Source organism: Artemia sp. Qi Xiang Cuo, chromosome 8 (genome assembly GCF_049724085.1).
Source record: "Artemia sp. Qi Xiang Cuo chromosome 8, ASM4972408v1, whole genome shotgun sequence".
Taxonomy (NCBI): Eukaryota; Metazoa; Arthropoda; class Branchiopoda; order Anostraca; family Artemiidae; genus Artemia; species Artemia sp. Qi Xiang Cuo.
In genome coordinates, this window is record NC_142801.1 from 69813038 (window position 1) to 69832478 (window position 19441).

General features: G+C 36.6%; 1 protein-coding gene across 1 annotated transcript in view; it reads left to right on the top strand.

The window, feature by feature from the left end:
- The first annotated feature begins 1020 nt into the window (after nt 1-1020).
- Nucleotides 1021-19441, top strand: part of Kaz (E3 ubiquitin-protein transferase Katazuke) — a 66851-nt gene continuing 48430 nt past the window's right edge. The window contains exon 1 of the mRNA XM_089093726.1: nt 1021-1174. Coding sequence (XP_088949852.1) covers nt 1136-1174 — 39 coding nt within the window. The 5' untranslated portion in view covers nt 1021-1135. The remainder of the gene's footprint in view (nt 1175-19441) is intronic.

Here is a 19441-nt window from a genome sequence, read left to right on the forward strand (position 1 = left end):
TTCACAACTTCTTGAGGAATATTTCAGGGCTGTATCTTATCACCTCACCTCTTCAACCTCGTTCTAAACACCATTATGTCACTTATACAGTTGGAATATGGCAGAGCATTAGTGGGCTAGTGGTAGACAATCTTACCTATGATGATGACATTGATGAGCTAGCCAACTCTTCACAAGAACTGCAGGCGCGAGCTGATAAACACTACGATGCCACAAAGCCGTTCGGGATGGAGGTTATCCTCAGAAAGATCGAGGTCATGGTAACTACAAGAAATGAACTATGCAATCTACCCCTTTGTCACCATAGGCGGGAGACGGGTTGAAACAATTGACCACTTCCTGCACCCTTGTAGCCTACTCTCTCTGATAATTTCCATATTTCTGACGTAAAACGTCGACTTGCAATTGCTAGCTCTAGCCTTCGAGGACTAGCCAACCTCTGGAAAAGTTACCCTCTATCTAACATGCTGAAAGTACTCCTTTTCAACAGCCTAGTAATTTTAATAGTCATGTATGGATGCAAAACAGGGACACTGAAAACAAAGACGAAAGAAAACTTCCAGCTTTCGAGATGAGCTGCCTTCGTCGCATGGCTAGAATCAAATACACGACCACATCACAAATGTAGATGTAGACCAAAGGCTCCAGTCTACTGAAACAATACTCAGCGACATAAAGAAAGAGCAACTGTGCTGGTTTGGTCTTGTCAAGCAAATGGAGCCGAGCCGCCTCCTTGAAATTGCCTTTGAAGGATCTCTTCATAGCCTTCGTCCACGAGGCAGATACCAAAACGATGGACGCAGAACTTCACCTTAATCAACGTCAAGATAGCCCAGTTTTCCTGTATCACACCAGATAGAACAACGTACCAAGCCATTGCACATGAGCTAACAGGAGGAATGACCCCAAAGCGTCCAAAAAGGATGGCCAGGACCTAAGTACAGTGCTATCTATACTGTAGCCTTCTTACATTTGCAATCAGTTCTTTGTTCAGATAGAACATGATATTCATGACAAAATTTTGGGATTTTTTTTATTAAGCTCAATTGACAAGCCCAAAGTGACAGTAACATCGAAGTGACTGTGCACAGGGGAATCCGTTTAAACTACTGTTAACAACACATTAGGCTCAAGAATGTCGGAAATTCAGTCTCTGGAACATCCAACATTAAAGGTGATTGGGAAGTAGGCTAGGCCTAGTCTAGTAAATTAAAGATCTCTTATGGCTGTCAATCTAGGCTGGAATTGGCCCAACAGTCCGGATCAAATAGTGAAATTTTCCCACCTTGGTGAAATTTTCACCAATAGCTTGCAACCTCTGTGGGCCTTCTAAATTGGCTAGCTCACATTTTCTTAAGATCAATATTTCTTCACAGTGGTCAGCACAAGTCTCTCCCAGAATTAATAGGGGTAAAATTCTACTTTAGTTACTTTTGAATATCTTAGGAAGGGGTTAGATTAGGAAAATGAAACTTTCAGGGATGGGCCTACAGACTAAAGTTTGTCCCGGGTAGGTATTTTGAAGTATCTACCTCCACTCCTTCTCCCTCTAGAGGGTCCTGACCTTTCATGACCTTTAAAAATCTGTGATTTATAGAAGTGAAACCTTGCAAAATAGATCTTCTGCTTAAATGAAGTATAACAAAATTGTTTTCAGCTTCACAACTTTGCTCAATCCCAATTTCTAACGTTTTAAAGATAGGCAAATACATTTCCTACATTTTGGGAATAAACATTGATATGGCACAAAAATTCTGCTCAAATAACTGAAATTGCATTTTCAGAGCTAAAGCCAGAGAAAAAGAAAATGATAACTAAAAATTAAGGTAAAATGTTGTTTTGTCAAAATTTCAATGGGTATTGACCTGTCATGTAAGCAAATTTCAGGACCCTCTAGAGGGAGAAGGAGTGGAGGTAGGTAGTTCAAAATACCTACCTAGGACATACTTTAACCTCTATACCCACCCCTAAAAGTGTCATTTTTCTAACCTCACTGCTTCCCAAGACAGCCAAAAGTAGCTAAAAGTAGAATTTTACCTTAATAGGGCCTAGTAATAATCATTTTAAAGGTGTTTAATGAATACAGAGAGAACTTAAGTTGGAAAGGAATTTACAGTTTAATTGCAAGCTTTTATGCTCATTTTCCCAAAAATATCAACCATAGCCTTGATTTCCAACAATTTCCCAAGAGCCTATTTGGTAAATTTCTAGGTGACACTATGATTTAGCTAGGATGAAAGTGAAAACATCATTTGATGCCTTTTTTATGCTCTTTCATAATTCAATAATTGTTTCTATTGCAAATTGCATCTTGATCCCTTGAAGGGGCCCCAAAGGTATTTTATATGAATTATAAAAGAGCATAAAAAAGCATTAAATAATTTTTTCACTTTCATCCTAGCTAAAGTATATGACACACTGCAAATTTACCATGAACTTTACCCCCCCCTCTAATGTGGAAATATATACCCTGAATTGTTGATGGCAAAGTTTTGAATTGCAAAATTCAGTGCTATTTTTGTCAACAGCATATGAAAAACTTGAAACAGTAGGAAAACAGTTTATATTTGAGTTGCCCAATAAATGAGGATTAGAATTGTTATAAATAAGTATTTTTAGAGTATATTACTCTTTAACAACTTATTTATAAACTTGTTATATGTTTTTAACTTTGTAATTTATGTCTAAATAAAATTATGCTCCTGAAAAAAAAAAAAAAAACACTTTTCAATGACAACTAGTGTTGAAAACTTTTTTGTGTGGCTACAAAAATGAAATACCTTTGAAGCCCCTTTAAGGGCTCAAGATGCAATTTGCAACAGAAGCAATTATTGAATTATGAAAGAACAAAAAAAGGCATCAAATGATGTTTTTAGTTTTGTCCTAGCTAAATTATAGTGCCACCTAGAAATTTACTGCATTTTCACTAAATCTGTGGTAGTTACATGCTTGGTAGATTATTTGATTCTATATTTGGTCATTTTTGGTTTAATGAAATTCTTTACTTTTCTTTGAAAAACTTATCTTTTATTTGAAAAAATCTGTTTACTTTCTTTGATAGCTTTGATACAGTTACACTATTTTGATTTGGTTAAATTTTAAGTGCAGAAGTAGCCCCATAAGTTTGAACATAATATCCTCAGTCATTCTTGGAATACTATTGAGATGACTTATTGGGAATTAGCATTAACACAGTGCATTTTGATTTAGGGGTGAATCAGGGAAAGTCCGACAGTGGGGTAAGTCCGATACCGACCTTCAATTTGTCTATGGTCCATTGTATCTGTGGGAGGCTTTCATATTTTCTTCCATATTAGTAGCAGTAGGCAACAGTGCCATCAACTTCTGGCAGAGTTAACACGCCTTCTGTTCAGAGGGTTTTGAAGTTTTTTGGACGGCGATTTTTTAGGAACACAGGTAACTAACTTTACTTTAACTTGTGCAGATTATAAAGTAAGTGAGATAGAGAATTTGTTTTCATTTCTTATAAACTAGAAGACCAGGGGCATCTTCCTGTTTTTTCTTTTTAAACAAGCTAATGTTATTAGTTGAACAGATAAGAGGGGTGTCGGTCTTACCCCCGAAAAAGCCCATCTGGGGAAAGTCCGACATGTCGGTCTTACCCCCTACAGGGGAAGTTTGGCTGGGGTGTCGGACTTACCCCATGTTACCAAAGATGGATATTTTAAATGGTAGAACAGATTCTAAGCTTTAGATAATAAAGGTTGAAGCCAGTAACCATCCTTATATGGCTCTACTAACTTAGTGGAATGTAGTGTTGTGTTGATCATTCATGTATTGCAGTTCTGTGCCTGCTTTCGTTTATCTTTCTCCCTTGTAATTTGTTTTTCGTCTTAACCTTTACTTGTGACCTGCCGTGCAAAAAGTGTAGAAAAGTAGAAATGCTACTTGGCATGTATCAAATTTGTTGGCAGATTTTGTCTGAAAATACCCTTTTTACATATAAAATAATTTTTGCTCAAAGAAAAGGTGTCAAAACACAAGTCGTGCTCTGCTGTGCAAAAAGTGGGATAGCATATTAGCAATGCTACTGGACAGTTTTCATGGCCTAGTAAAATTTGTTGGCATTTTTTTTTAAAAATACCAGTGCTTCCACTATCCCCAAATTTTTGGGGATTTCCCCCAAAATCTGTCTTCTCATAAACATTCTCAAAATCGGTTCCCCAAAAATCCCCTTTCTTTCAGGGTTGCCACCCCTAGTGATTTAAAACTGACGACAATCCACCAATAGTAACTATTACTTTCACTTGACTTGAAATAATTTTTTCACTATTTTCAAAAGTTTATGTCTCAATTATTTACTACACATCAAAACCAGACATAGATCATTGAATTACTGACCTTTCTTCCTATGCTAGTAAAAGTATACTGACCTTTTTATAGTTGTAGTACAGTGATCAATGAATATTAAGAATGCAGTTGGGTGTGTATTATTTTTATAATACCAATATCATTCGAGTGTACAACTCAATCCATAAACTATCAGCAGTTAGCTATATACTGCATACTTGAGACTTTGAATACTATGCGCCATTAGCAGTATTAGAGTAAATATGAGACAGTACTTTAATATGATTAAATATGATTAAGAAAACTATTGATATTTCTAACCGTAAGCTATACTAAGTTACATTTGTTACTTTTCTGAAAATTTTACCTATAGAAATACTTCTTGCTCAAAGAAAAGCTGTCAAATCACAGATTTTGTTGCTAAAGTGTTGGCAGCTTTTGGAATTCTGCTACTGGCTGTTTTGGAATTTTTTGTACACCTGCTTGTGACGGGTTTTCGAATACATTCATCAATTCATTCATAATTCCCCTTCAAATAAATTCATCCATTCATTCATAATTCCTTTGTCTTTTCTAGATGCCTAGAAATTATGTTCGGAAAACACAACGTGGGGTTGGAGGAACATATGATGCAACTCAGCTACAAAACGCGCTAGCAGAGATATCTTCAAAGCGAATGTCTATGCTACAGGCTTCAAAAGTATTTCAAATACTGTGCACTACCTTGCATGACCATCTTATGAAGAAGACAAAAGTCAAAAAAACAGTTTGTGGTTGAGGGAGGAGTCAAAAAATTCCTGCTGAAATAGAAAAGGATATGGCTCAGGGTCTCCGAATACTTGAAAAGTGGGGCATGGGTCTCAGCAAGCAGGAATTTTTTGACCAAGTCCAAGACTATCTCATCAAGAACAAAGTTCAAACAAGATTTAAGGACAACCAACCTGGTCATGGCTGGTGGGTGGGGTTCAAGTGCTGAAACAAAATTTCACTAAAGAAACCAGAAAGGTTAGAAAACAAAAGACTTTTGCAGCAATCTGACCTCTTCATAATGTATGGTTTTTATGAGCTGTTGTATGAAACTGCCACGGCGATGGATATTCTTGACAAGCTCCAGTGCTGGTTTAATTTGGATGAGACATCTTTCTGCAGGGATCCGGGCAACACGAAAGTTGCTGGAGCCAAAGGCTCACCAGCGACTCGTAGAACAGGTGGTAATGGACGTGAAAATACAACTGCCTTGGTTTGTATCAATGCAAACGGAGAAAAATTCACAACTTTAATAGTTTTCTTTGCAAAGAATACCTGGACCTCATGGATACCTGTAGATGGAGCTTACCCTGGTGCATCTTACTCATCTACCAATAAAGGGTGGATGCCGTCTGATCTCTTTATGAACTGGTTTGAATTCCAGTTTCTTCCTCATGTAAAGGGAAAGGCACTTCTCATCTTAGATGGACATGACACACATGCTCTTGCAAAACTTGCAAAGCTTTCTCTTGCTCTTGCAAAACTTGCAAACGAAAATAACGTGACAATTCTCAAGCTACCTCCACATGCATCCCACATGCTTCAACCTCTCCATAAAGTGGTTTTCAAGGGACTGAAAGTGTCTTATGATCAGAATCTCTCGAAATGGCAGGTGGAGCACCCTGGCAACATTCTGTCAAAGAAGGATTTTGTATGTCTCTTATCAAAGGTATGGGATACCTATTTCACTCCTAGTCTGATTGAAAAGTCGTTCAAAGCAACTGGAATCTTTGACCTGAGTGTTCCAATGAGAGTAAACCCATCCGTAATTGACCAAACCAAGTTTGAACCTACCAAGTTGACGCTATGCACAAATGAAAAAGGAGAAAGAGGAAAATTCAGGCACATCTAAAGTCACAACCACTGTCAACACTGAACTAGAAAAAATTACCTTTTCTGTTACCTTTAGTCCAAAGAAGTTGCTTGGCAACCAATCAAAAACTTTTGAAGAGATTCTTCTTGACTCAATCAAGCAGCCCGACCTACCATCAGTTTCAGGAATAGAAAAACGGAAGAAAATTGCAAGAGAGACAGAAGTGATAACATCAAAAGAACATCTAGAGGTGCTTAAGAGGGAAGAAAATCTGAAAGCAAAAGGCAAAGGGAAGAAGAAAAGTTCAGATGGGAAGGGTATAAAATCGAACAAAAAAAATTTTCCTAAGAGGGAAGCCAATAGAGATACGGGTGATAGCGAATCAGACATCAGCCTTGAACTTGGCTCTTATGAGGATGATCAGAGTATTCAAGATACTATTCAAGAAAGTGACAGCGATGACAAGGAGACACCCAGTAAGCAAAAGATTGTTCCCAAGCTAAATGAGAACTATGCAGTTAGATACGATGCAAGGAATGACGAACAAGGTTACATAGGAAGGGTTCTAGACTTTCCTGACGAGGGAAAAGTTAAGCTCAAGTTTCTTCACTGCTTGATTCTTGCCACCTACTCTTTCAATTGGCCAAAGAAAGACGATATCGATACTGTGGATGACAAATACATTTTGCAGGACCAGTAAACTTAGTGGGAAAACCGGACCATTTGAAATACCCCAAATCCGTCAGGTTATTGTATCGTACAAGGCAGTTACTAGCAAGAGTCAGTACATCTTTGTTTTATGCCCATACACGTAAGCTACAACATATATGAGTAACTTTTTGTATCTGGAGTCAAACCATAATTTGTGTGATATGTTTTTCTTTTTTAAAATACAAGCAATCATTTACATTCAGTGATGTGAGCACCTTGGCCATGATACTTGTAACATTTATCTGTTGGGTAAGTCCGACACTGTCGGAGTTACCCCACAGTAGCAGAAAAAAGTATGCTCTGGCCTCTTGATGCCTGTCAGTTTGACATAAAAAATGTCTGATTATGGACTTATAGTGATTCCTCAATGCCCTATAAGATGGTGAAGTCATATTATTTTTGACATATTGTTGAAAAAAGCTAGTAGGATATGTTGCACTTCCCCCAAAGCTGGGGTAAGTCCAACATAGCAGGCTCCACCAACTTTGAGACCTGGTGATGGGCTACAAGCACAGTATATGGGAAAATCAGAAAGTGAATAATATGGGAAACTGTTGCAAAAAAATGGTTGATAGAAGATGATATGAGATACTCCTAAAAAAAAATCTTGAGAGTCAATTTAACAAAAAAAAACATGTTAAGGTGTCGGACTTTCCCCGATTCACCCTAATCTTAAGGCAACATTTAGTTTTTAAACATAATGGGCAAATGGGAGGTGGAATAGTTGCCCTCCAATCACTTTTGACTATTAAAAAGGGCATTAGCCCTTTCTATTTTCAATTGAATGAGCTCTTTTTTTAAGTTCCTATGACAACTCCTTTGATATGAAGTCAGCCTTGACAAAAATGTCAAGCCTTCCAATCACTTTTTAACTATTAAATAGGGCACTGGCCCTTTCAATTTCCAATTGCATGAGTCCTTTTTGAGTTTTTACAATAATGCTTTCTATAAACACCTTATATGCCCCCATTGCATAACTTACAACCCTTGCCCTGAGGGCTGTGAGGGGGTTGTCATCTTCAAAGACCTAATTGCCAGAACTTTCAACTACGTTGAACAAAATGGCTATCTCAAAATTTTTATTGGATGTGTTTGGGGGAATGGTGGGCGCGAGAGGGGAATTAGTTGCTCTCCAATCAGTTTCAACTATTAAGAAAGGCACTAGCCCTTTCAATTTTCACTGGAATGAGCCCCTTTGAAGTTTCTAAAAACGCTTTTAATATAAACCTTATATGCCCCCAGGGCATAACTTACAACCCTTGCCCTGAGGGCTGGGGGGGGGGGGGTGTCATTCTCAAAGACCTAATTTCTACAAGTTTCAACTACGTCTAAGAAAATGGCTATCTCAAAATTTTGATTGGATGTGTTTGGGGAAATAGTGGGCATGAGAGGCAGATTAGTTGCTCTTCAATCACTTCCTACAATTCAAAAAGATACTAGCCTTTTAAATTTCCAATCGAAAGAGCTCTTCTTTAAGTTTCTACGACGGTACTATCTATAAAAACCTCAAACGCCCCAGGGCATAACTTACAACCCTTGCCCTGAGGGGGTAGTCATCCTCAACAACATAACTTTCAGACATTTCAACTACATTGAACAAAATGGCTATCTCAAAATTTTGATTAGATGTGTTTGGGGAAAGGGAGGGCGTGAGAGGGGGGGGGGTAACTTGCCCTCCAATCACTTTTGACTATTAAACAATTTGCTAGCCATTTCAATTTTCTATCCAATGATTCCTTTTTCAAGTTTTTACAACAAAGCTTTCTATAAAAAAAACCTTATATGCTTCCAGGGCATAACTTACCACCCTTGCCCTGAAGGCTGTGGGGGGAGTGTCATCATCAAAAACATAATTTCTGGACTTTTTAACTGCATCAAACAAAATGGCTATCTGAAAACATTGATTGGATGTGTTTGGGGAAATGGTGGGTGTGAGAGGGGTGTTAGTTATCCTCCAATTACTTTTGATTATTAAAAAATGAGCCCTCTTTAAAGTTACTATAACATCACTATCTATAAAAACCTTATACCCCCAGAGCATAACGTACAACCCTTGCCCCAAGGGTTCTGAGGGGGTTATCATCCTCAAAGACTTAATTTATAAAACTTTTAACTATGTTGCACAAAATGGCTGTCTAAAAATTTTTATTGGATGTGTTTGGGGAAAAGGTGGATTTGAGAGGGGGTTTAGTGGCCCTCACATACCTTTTGACTATTAAAAAGGGCACAAGTCCTTTGAATTTCCAATCAAATGAGCCCTTTTTCAAGTTTGTCAACCCTTACCTTGAGGGCTGTGGGGAGAGTGTCATCCTCAAAGATATAATTTCCGGACCTTTCAACCACTTAGAATAAAATGGGAATCTCAAAATTTGAATTGGATGTCTTTTGATACATGGTGGGCGTGCAAGGTGTGTTAGTTGCCTTTTAATCACTTTCGACTATTAAAAAGGGCACTAGCCATTTCAATTTCCAATCAAATGAGCCCTTTTTGAAGTTTCTATGACAATGCATTCTACAAAAACCTTATATGTCCCCAGGGCATAACTTAAAACCCTTGCCTTGAGGGCTGTGGGGGGTTGTCATTTTCAAAGATTAATTAAAAAAACTTTCCGAAAAATAAGTTTTTCAAAGAAAAGTAAAGGCCATTTTAAACTTAAGCTCAGGAAATATGAATACCTGTTAAAATTCAAACTCAAAACGACCAGAAATTACTATTAAAGAATAAATGAAATCCAAAACGAACATAAATTAAATAAACAATCATGGCAAAAAACCTATAACAAGTAATAATATAAATGAATAAATAGATCTTAAAAGCGAGTAATGCTTAGATTGAATATGAAAATCAAGCTGAAAACGAAAAAAAATAGTTTGCTATTAAAGTATAAATGAAACTTAAAACAAACAGAAATTAAATAAACTATCAATGTGAACAGACATCTCTTGAGCTTAAGTTTAAAATGGTCTTTATTTTTCTTTGAAAAACTTATTTTTCGGAGTTTTTTTAATTAATTTTTGTTTGTTTTTGATTGCAAAAAGTTTCAGGTTTTTATTGCATGGGGGAGGGGTTGCTTACTGTCTGATTATTCTTGACTTTAAAAAACGGATCTAGAACTTTCAATTTAACTCAAATGAGGCTATTTTCAAAGTCTATATGATTACCTCTTTGATAAAAACCTTATATATGAACAATAGACAGCTTGCATAACTTGTGGACAGCGATCGGCAACAATGAATGGATTGAAAAAATAGCTCCAATAAGGGTGTTTTGACCATTTCACTTCCTGACACAAAGGGATCACAACTGTTTGGAATTGACTTTAATAGGATTTTGTGTGCCACAGCAATTTTGCATCTATCACAGAGTATGTATTTTAACCTTATAATTGGATAATTATAATAGATTTATTATGTGTTCTTCCCATACATTTTGAAGTTTCTACGACAACGCCTTCTATGAAAACCTTATAAGCCCCCATGGCATAACTTAAAACCCTTGCCCTGAGCGTTGTGGGGGATTATCCTCCTCAAAAACATATTTTTTATACGGAAATGGACTACGCTGAACGAATTGGTTATCTCAGAATTCTGATTTGAGGGATTTGGGAAAATAGTGGTCGTGGGGGGGGGGGGGCTAGTTGCCCTCCAATCACTTTCGACTATTAAAAAGGGCACTAACTATATGAATTTCTAATCGAATGAGCCTTTTTTGAAGTTTCTACAACAATGCCTTCTATAAAAACCTTATATGCCCCCAGGACATAAATTAAAATCCTTTCCCTGAGGGTTGTGGGGGATTGTCCTCCTCAAAATATATTTTCTATCTGAAAATCAACTATGCTGAACAAAATGGCTATCTCAAAATTTTGATTGGATATGTTTGGGGGAATGATGGGCGGGGAGGGCTAGTTGCCCTCCAATCACTTTCGACTATTAAAAAGGGTATTATCCCTTTGAATTTCCAATCAAATGAGGCTCTTTTGAAGTTTCTACGACAACGCCTTCTATAAAAACCTTATATACCCCCAGAGCATAAGTTAAAACCCTTGCCTTGAAGGTTGTGGGGGAGTGTCCTCCTCAAAAACATATTTTCTATCTGGAAATCAACTACGCTGAACAAAATGGCTATCCCAAAATTTTGATTGGATGTGTGTGGGGAAATGATGCGCGTGGGTGGGGGGGCTAATTGCATTCCAATCACTTTCGACTATTAAAAAGAGCACTAGCCCTTTAATTTCCAATCGAATGAGCCTGTTTTGAAGTTTCTACGACAACACCTATAAAAACCTTATACACCCCCAGGGCATAACTTAAAACCCGTCCCCTGAGGACTGTGAAAGAGTATCCTCCTCAATAATATATTTTCTATTGGAAAATAAACTAGGCTGAACAAAATGGATATCTCAAAATTTTGTTTGGATGTGTTTGGGGGAATGATGGGCTGAATTGGGGGTGTGGGCTAGTTGCCCTCCAATCATTTTTGACTCTTAAAAAGGGCCCTAGAACTCTCGATTTGCACTCGAATGAGCCCCCCTTTGAAGTTTCTACAACGACCCCTTCCATATGAAGTGCCTCTGGGAAAAAAAAATAATAATGGAACATTGGAGCCGTATGGCCTTTACTATAGGCAACGCTATAGCGTTGCCTCTGAACCTAATTTCCAGAACTTTCAACTACGTTGAGCAAAATAGCTATCTCAAAATTTTGTTTGGATGTGTTTGGGGAAAAGGTGGATGTGAGAAGAGGTTTAGTTGCCCTCAAATCACTTTTGACTATTAAAAAGGGCACTAGCCCTTTGAATTACTAATCAAATGAGCCCTTTTTCAAGTCTCTACAACAAATCTTTTAATAAAAACCTTATATGTCCCCAGGGTGTAATTTACAACCCTTACCCTGAGGGCTGTGGGGGGAGTGTCGTCGTCAAAGATATAATTTCCGGACCTTTCAACTACTTTAAACAAAATTATTATTTAAAAATTTTGAGTGTATGTGTTTAGATAAATGTTGGGCGAGGAAGGTATCTTAGCTGCCTTTCAATCCCTTTCGACTAGTAAAAAGGGCACTAGTCATTTCAATTCCAATCAAATGAGCCCTTTTTGAAGTTTCTATGACAATGCATTCTATAAATAACATTATATGTCCCCAGGGCATAACTTTAAACATTAATCTCAAAATTTTGATTGGATGTGTTTGGGGAGAAGGTGGGGATGAGAGGGGGTTAGTTGCCCTCCAATCGCTTTCAACTATTAAAAAGGGGACTAGCCCTTTAAGTTTCCAATCGAATGAGCCTTTTGTGAAGTTTCTCTGACAACGCTTTCTATGAAAACCTTATATGCCCACAGGGCGTAACTTACAACCCCTACCTTGAGGGCTGTGGGGGAGTTTCCTCTTCAAAAACATAATTTCTATCTGGAAATCAACTATGCTGAACAAAATGGCTATCTCAAAATTTGGATTGGATGTTTTTGGGGAAATGGTGGGCATGGAAGGGATGTTAGTTGCCTTCCAATCACTTTTGACTATTAAGAAGGGCACAGGCCACTCCAATTTCCAATCGAATGAGCCATTTCTGAAGTTTCTATGACAACTCCTTCAATACAAAGTGCCCTGGTCTAAAGAAAAAATAAATAAGTAAGTAAATAATATATGATTTTCTTGTCTTTCTTATCTTTCCTGAAATGAAAAAAAATTTATTATTTGGAAATTCCCATTTTGATTTTTTTCAAAATTCAAGAAGCTAAATTCAATGACAAATTGAGAAACAAAATTCATGAAATAACCATTTTGAATGAAACCAAATTTCAAATTGAAGGTATTGACTGGAGGTAAAGAAGGAAAAGCACAAGGAACTTACAAAATCACATACGGTCTGGAGTTTATTAACAATAATATATCTATGGCTGCTAGGATTGCAAAGAGTCTGCTGTTGTAAAAAATGATTTTTTATTTACTGTAGCAAGTGCAGAAATGGGAAAAGACTTGAGTCACACATGACTCAGAAAAGAGTCAGAACAGATTCATAAACAGACTCAAAGAAATATAGAGTACATAAAACATATATATAGAGGGGACCGCTGCTCTAAAATCACATAAACAACAACTAGAATCACATGTATAATCATAGGCAACGCATTGGCGCTGCCTAAGTAAAGAACGATGTTGGCAATTATTTATTTTTTTAATCCTTTTTTTTTCCATACCAGGTATCAAAGGAGTTGTTGTAGAAACTTCGAAAAGGGCTCATTTGATTGGAAATTGGAGTGGCCCACGCCCATCGTTCCCCCAAACACATCCAATCCAAATTTTGAGATAGCCATTTTGTTCAGCATAGTTGATTTCCAGATAGAAAATATGTTTTTGAGGAGGACACTCCCCCACAACCCCCAAGGCAAGGGTTTTAAGTAATGCTCCAGGGGGCATATAAGAATGATGTTGGCACAATATATTGTTTATTATTTTTTCCTTTAGAGCAGGGCACTTTGTATCAAAGAAGTTGTTGTAGAAACTTCAAAAAGGGCTCATTCAATTGGAAATTGGAGTGGATTGTGCCCTTTTTAATAGACAAAAGTGATTGGAAGGCAACTAACACCCCTTCCACGCCCACCATTTCCCGAAACACATCCAATCAAATGTTGAGATAGCCATTTTGTTCAGCATAGTTGATTTCCAGATAGAAATTATGTTTTTGAGGAAGACACTGCCCCACAACCCTCAGGACAAGGGTTATAAGTTATGCCCTAGGGGTATATAAGGTTTTTATAGAACGCGTTGTCGAAGAAACTTCAAAAAGGGCTCATTTGATTGGATATTGAAATGGCTAGTGCCCTTTTTAATAGTGGAAAGTGATTGGAAGGCAACTAACACCCCTTCCATGAACACCATTTCCCCAAACACATCCAATCAAATTTTGAGATAGCCATTTTGTTCCGCGCAATTTAAAGTTCAGGAAATTATATCTTTGAGCAGGACACTCCCCCACAGTCTTCAGGGAAAGGGTTATAAGTTATGCCCTGGCGGCATTTAAGGTTTTTATTGAAATCTTTGTTGTAGAAACTTGAAAAAGATCTCATTCAATTCGAAATTCAAAGGGCTAGTGCCTCTTTTAATAGTCGAAAGTGATTTGAGGGCAACTAACCCCCCTCTCACGCCCACCTTTTCCCCAAACACATCCAATCAAAATTCTTAGATAGTCATTTTGTTCAACATAGTTTAAAGTTTTGAAAATTGGTCTTTAAGGATGACCCCCCCCCCCCCCCTTAGAGCCCTCAGGGCAAGGGATGTAAGTTATGCCCTGGGGGCAAATAAGGTTTTTCTTGAAAGCCCTGTCATAGAACTTCGAAAGAGCTCATTCAATTGGAAATTGAAAGGGCTACTGCCTTTTTTAATAGTTGAAAGTGATTGGAGAGGGACTAACGCCTCTCTCATGCCCACCATTTTCCAAAATACATTCAATCAAAATTTTGAGATATCCATTTTGTTCAACGTAGTTGAAAGTTCTGAAAATTATGTCTTTTAGGATGATAACCCCCTCAAAGCCCCCAGTTCAATGGTTGTAAGTTATGCTCTGGAGGCATATAAGTTTTATATAGAAAGGGCTCATTTGATTGTGAAATTGCCCTTTTAATAGTCGAAAGTGAGTAGAGAGTAATTAACCCCCCTCTCACGCCCAACATTTCCCCAAAAACATTCAACGTAGTTGAAACTTTTGGAAAATGTGTAATTAAGGATGACAAACCCCTCAGAGCCCCCAGGGTAAAGGTTGTAAGTTATGCCCTGGGGGCATAAAAGGTTTTTTTTAGATAGTGCTGTTATAAAACTTCAAAAGGGGATCATTCAATTGAACATTGAGAGGGCTAGTGCCCTTCTTAATAGTCGAAAGTGATTGGAAGGTAACTAACCCCCCTCTCACGCCCATCATTCCTCCAAACACATCCAATCAAAATTTTCAGATAGTCATGTTGTTCAACGTGGTAGAAAATTCTGACAATTATGTCTTTGAGAATGACAACCCCCCCCCCCCAGCCCTCAGGGCAAGGGCTGTAAGTTATGCCCTGGGGGCATGTAAGGTTTTTATTGAAAGTGTTGCTGTAGAAATTTCAACAGGGCTCATTTGATTAAAAATTGAAAGGGCTAGTGCCATTTTTAATAGTTGAAAGTGATTGGAGAGTAACTACCGCCCCTCACGCACCCACCATTTCCTCAAACACAACCAATCCAAACCTTGAGATAGCTATTTTGTTTAACGTAGTTGAAAGTTCTGGAAATTACATGATAAAGAACGGCAACCGCCCTAACGCTTCATCGAGTAAAGGTTGTAATTTATGCCCTGGGGCATGTAAGGTTTTTATAGAGAGCGTTATTGTTTAAAAAGGGCTTTTTCGGTTATAAATTGAAAGGCCTAGTGCTATTTTTAAAAGACCAAAGTGATTGCAAGGCTCGACATTTTTATAACACAGATTGAATTGGGTATAATGTATTATTTTGTTGTTGTTTAGACCAGGGCACTTCGTATCGAAGGAGTTGTCGTGGTAACTTCGAAAAGGGCTCATTCAATTGAAAATAGAAAGGACTGATGCCCTATTTTTAATCGTCGAAAGTGATTAGAGGGCAACTAATCCCCCTCCCACGCCCATTATGTTTGCCCATTATGTTTAAAAACTAAATGTTGCCTTGAGATTAAATGAAAATGTACTGTGATAATGATAGTTCTCAATAAGGCATCTCAGCAGTATCCCAAGAACAACTGAAGGTATTGTGTTCAAACTTTTGGAGCTACTTCTGCTCTTAGGATTTAACCAAATCAAAATAGCGTAAGTGTATCCAAGCTCTTAAAGAAAGTAAACAAACTTTCTTGTGAATGGTGTCAAGTGTTCCATTTCAGGTCAACTAGAGGAGGTATGAAACGAAATTAAACACTACTATTTGTGTCCAGAATTTTAAAAGGGTGTATGTTGTTAAAAATTGCGGAAAATTTTTCTCTAGCATACAAACAGGAGGTCAAATTATAAAAGTCTTAAAAAAAACGAAAAGATTTAAAGTATTATTTTATTTTTCCCTGAAAAGACTGTGTCAATATAAAATGAACAGAAATTAATTAAAAAAAACTTTTTCCACAAAATAAGTTTTTCAAAGAAAAGTAAAGAACTCCATGAAACGAAAATGGGCAAAAATAAAATCAAATAATCTACCAAGCGTGAAACTACCACAAATCAGCATCAATAAATAAATGAAGCCTGCACTTTACTGAAAGAAATACAAATGAATGTGCATTGTCAGTTTAATATACATATACTGATATTTAGTTATCAAAATGTTAATATTATTTGATTTATTAAAGTTATAAAAGTAAAAACATGTATATTTTTTTCAGGAAAGTGCAAATTTTGTTCTGGCCTTGGGAAGGCATAGGGGGTTTTCAGCCCAACTTATGTTAATTTCTGCTCGTTTTGAGTTTGACTCGGTTATTTATTGTAATTCCTGTTCGTTTTGGGTTTCATTTATTTATTGATGCTGATTTGTGGTAGTTTCTCGCTTGCTAGATTATTTGATTTTATTTTTGCTCTTTTTGTGTTTAATGGAGTTCTTTACTTTTCTTTGAAAAACTTATCTTGTGGAAAAAGTTTTTTTTAATTAGTTTTATTACAGATCCTGGGTCAATTACTTTACTGTAATGAAAGTTCGTCACCGTGGCTGTAACAACAAGGCAGTAAAAATGTGTTGTAATATATGAAATAAGAATAATAAATATGTTTGGGAATGAAGCCCATAGTATTGGCCTATTTGTGTGAAGTACAGCTATATTAGAAACAGATTTGTTTTATATTGAGAACACTTTTTTAAACATTTTTTTTTCACACTTCAAATCAAATTGACAGAAATTGTGACGGCTGATTTGGGGCCCCTCCTAAAATCAGGGTGGAGCTATAGCCCCAGCCAGCCCCCCCTAAATGACGCCACTGAAAATCGGATAATCGGTATTTCCAAAAAGAAGTCCTTCTAGGTAAGTCAATAAACTAGGGTTAAAAACCAGTATGCAATTGAGCATAATTTTGTAAAGTTGAAACCCTCACATCTTCTTACCAAATAGGAGTTGAGATGAATTGTATATATCAATGAATAGATAAAAATCTAAGCTATGTATCAATATAGCTATTTTATGAAACTATTAGTTTATTGACTTACATAGAAGGACCTATTTTTGGAATATTAATTATCCTATTTTGATGTACATATTTATTCAGTTTTATTCATATATTAGCAGAAAGCTGATTGTCTTCTGAACCTAAAAATGTAACTATTATTGCTTGATATTTATTCTCTAAATCACAATTCTTAAATACAATTTTTCATTTTCAATTGCTTGTCAAAACAGAAACCAAACTTTGAATTTATGATGATGATATATTGGTGAAAATTTCACCAATGGGGACAGTCCAAGAAGCCATCTCTATTTTTCTCGAATGCCAAAGACAAGTGGTCTTTTTCAAAAAGAGGTCTTCTCCTTTACCCTAATAATTTCAAGTGTTTGATCTCAAATAGTTTTAATAATAACCATATTGATTCATAGCTTAGATTTTAGCCAATCATTGATATATACAGTTTTCTCAATTCCTATTTGGTAATAAGATGTGAGGGTTTGAGTTTTAAAAATTTTTGCTCAATTGCATACTGGTTTTTTACTCTATTGAAAGTTTGACAAAACAACATTTTACCTTACTTTTCAGTTATCAGCTTCTTTTTCTTTGGTTTTAGTTTTGAAAATGCAATTCCTGCTATTTGAGTAAAATTTTAAGCCATATCAATGTTTTTTTTTCTAAATTTAGGAAATTAATTTTGCAGATCTTTGAAACCTCATAAATTGGGATTGAGCAAAGTCGTGAAGCTGAAAATACTTTTTTGTTCTTCATTTAAGCAGAAAATCTGTTTTGCAAAGTTTTACTTTCATAACACAAAGATATTAAAATGTCATCAAAGGTCACTTCCCTCTAGAGGGAAAAGGAGTAGAGATAGGTACTTCAAAATAAATTCTTGGGACATCCTTTAGTCTGTAGGCCCATCTCTGAAAGTTTCATTTTCCTAACATAACCCCTTTCCAAGATAGCATGAAGTAGTTAAACTAGAACTTTACCAAATTATGGTCCAAGCTGGATCTGTTGTGCTCCATATTGAAGACAGTGAATTTTTGTCACTGTGTTAGGGCCCAGTGACATGCCCTATTTCCAGCAGAGAGGTCTGCTGCAATTTAAACCTACTTTGTAATGGTGACCACAAGGTAGATATTGCCCGTGATGACCATTCTCCAGTAGCTCAAAGCCAACACCACTGCATAGCAGCAAATCTGGATAGATTATGATGCTATTGTGAGCCAAGAAACCTTGGCTCACAATATGGGTTGCATCTAACAAGTTGAGTTATCATCAACAGTGACCAGCATTCACAAGACTTGTCCTTATTGCTGGCAAGTGCAATTTGAGGTAAATATGTGAGATGGTTGGGCATGACAAGTAGCATCAGCTTCCCAGCATGATGAGGTTGGCATCAATGGGTAATTGAATGGGACAGTCAGCCCTGCTCGTATTTCCATTACTTGTGATTCCATTCCTTGTCAAGTGTGGACTTAAAGGATGCAGCTGTGGGTGCAATCACTATTTCAGCTTGAAGACTATTCCAATTATTGACAGCATATTTAGAGAAGAAATGTTGCCACATTTGTGTATTAATAGGATGTTTTGAAAGCTTATGGAATTCCTGTTATCTCAGTAGAATTTTAAGCTATGCTGAAAATTTTTCCTAAATTTGAGAAATAGATATACAGATCTTTCAAACCCTTATAAACTAGGATACAGCAAAAGTATGACGGAAAACACTTTACTTTGTTGAGCATTAAAAAACTCAATTCTAGAACAACAGCTCTTCAGAAGGAGATATGCTTGAACTTAAAGATAGACACTTTAAGATTCCCAATTCTATGCTCATTTTTATAGTTTTGTTGACATTTTTGAGAATGCAGCACCCCCCAGCCCATCCTCATGGTCTCATATAGTCCTAAGCTACATAGAAAACTAACCAAAAAATAATGTAATTATTATTTTATAATATGCAGCAAGTATCAATCAATCATATATCCTTGTTTTTTTTCAGTCTTCATCAATGGTTGTGTAATTTTTTTTTTTTTTTACATAGCCTAAGGCCATATGCGACGATTAGAGGGAAGCTGTTAATGAATTGTCAAAACACAATCAAACCATAAAAATAACATAAAATTAGCAATCTAAAAATGTCTCTTTTTTCTAGAATGTCTCCTTGCAAAGAACTGCAATTGAAGACCTTTACTCTATTCTGCAAAGTTTTACTCTCGTAGGACAAAAATTGTTAAAGGTCATCAAAGGTCAGTGCCCTCTTGAAGGAGTTGAGGTAGCTGCTTTTACTATCTCCCCAGGAGATCATTATGGCTCTGGATGCATTATTATTTGCTGCTCTGACAATGCAACCCAAACATGTTTAATTGAAAATTACTAATATAAAAATTCTTTGGCCTAATTTTAGTATTTAGTTTGAAAAGGCCTAGCAAAAGAATGT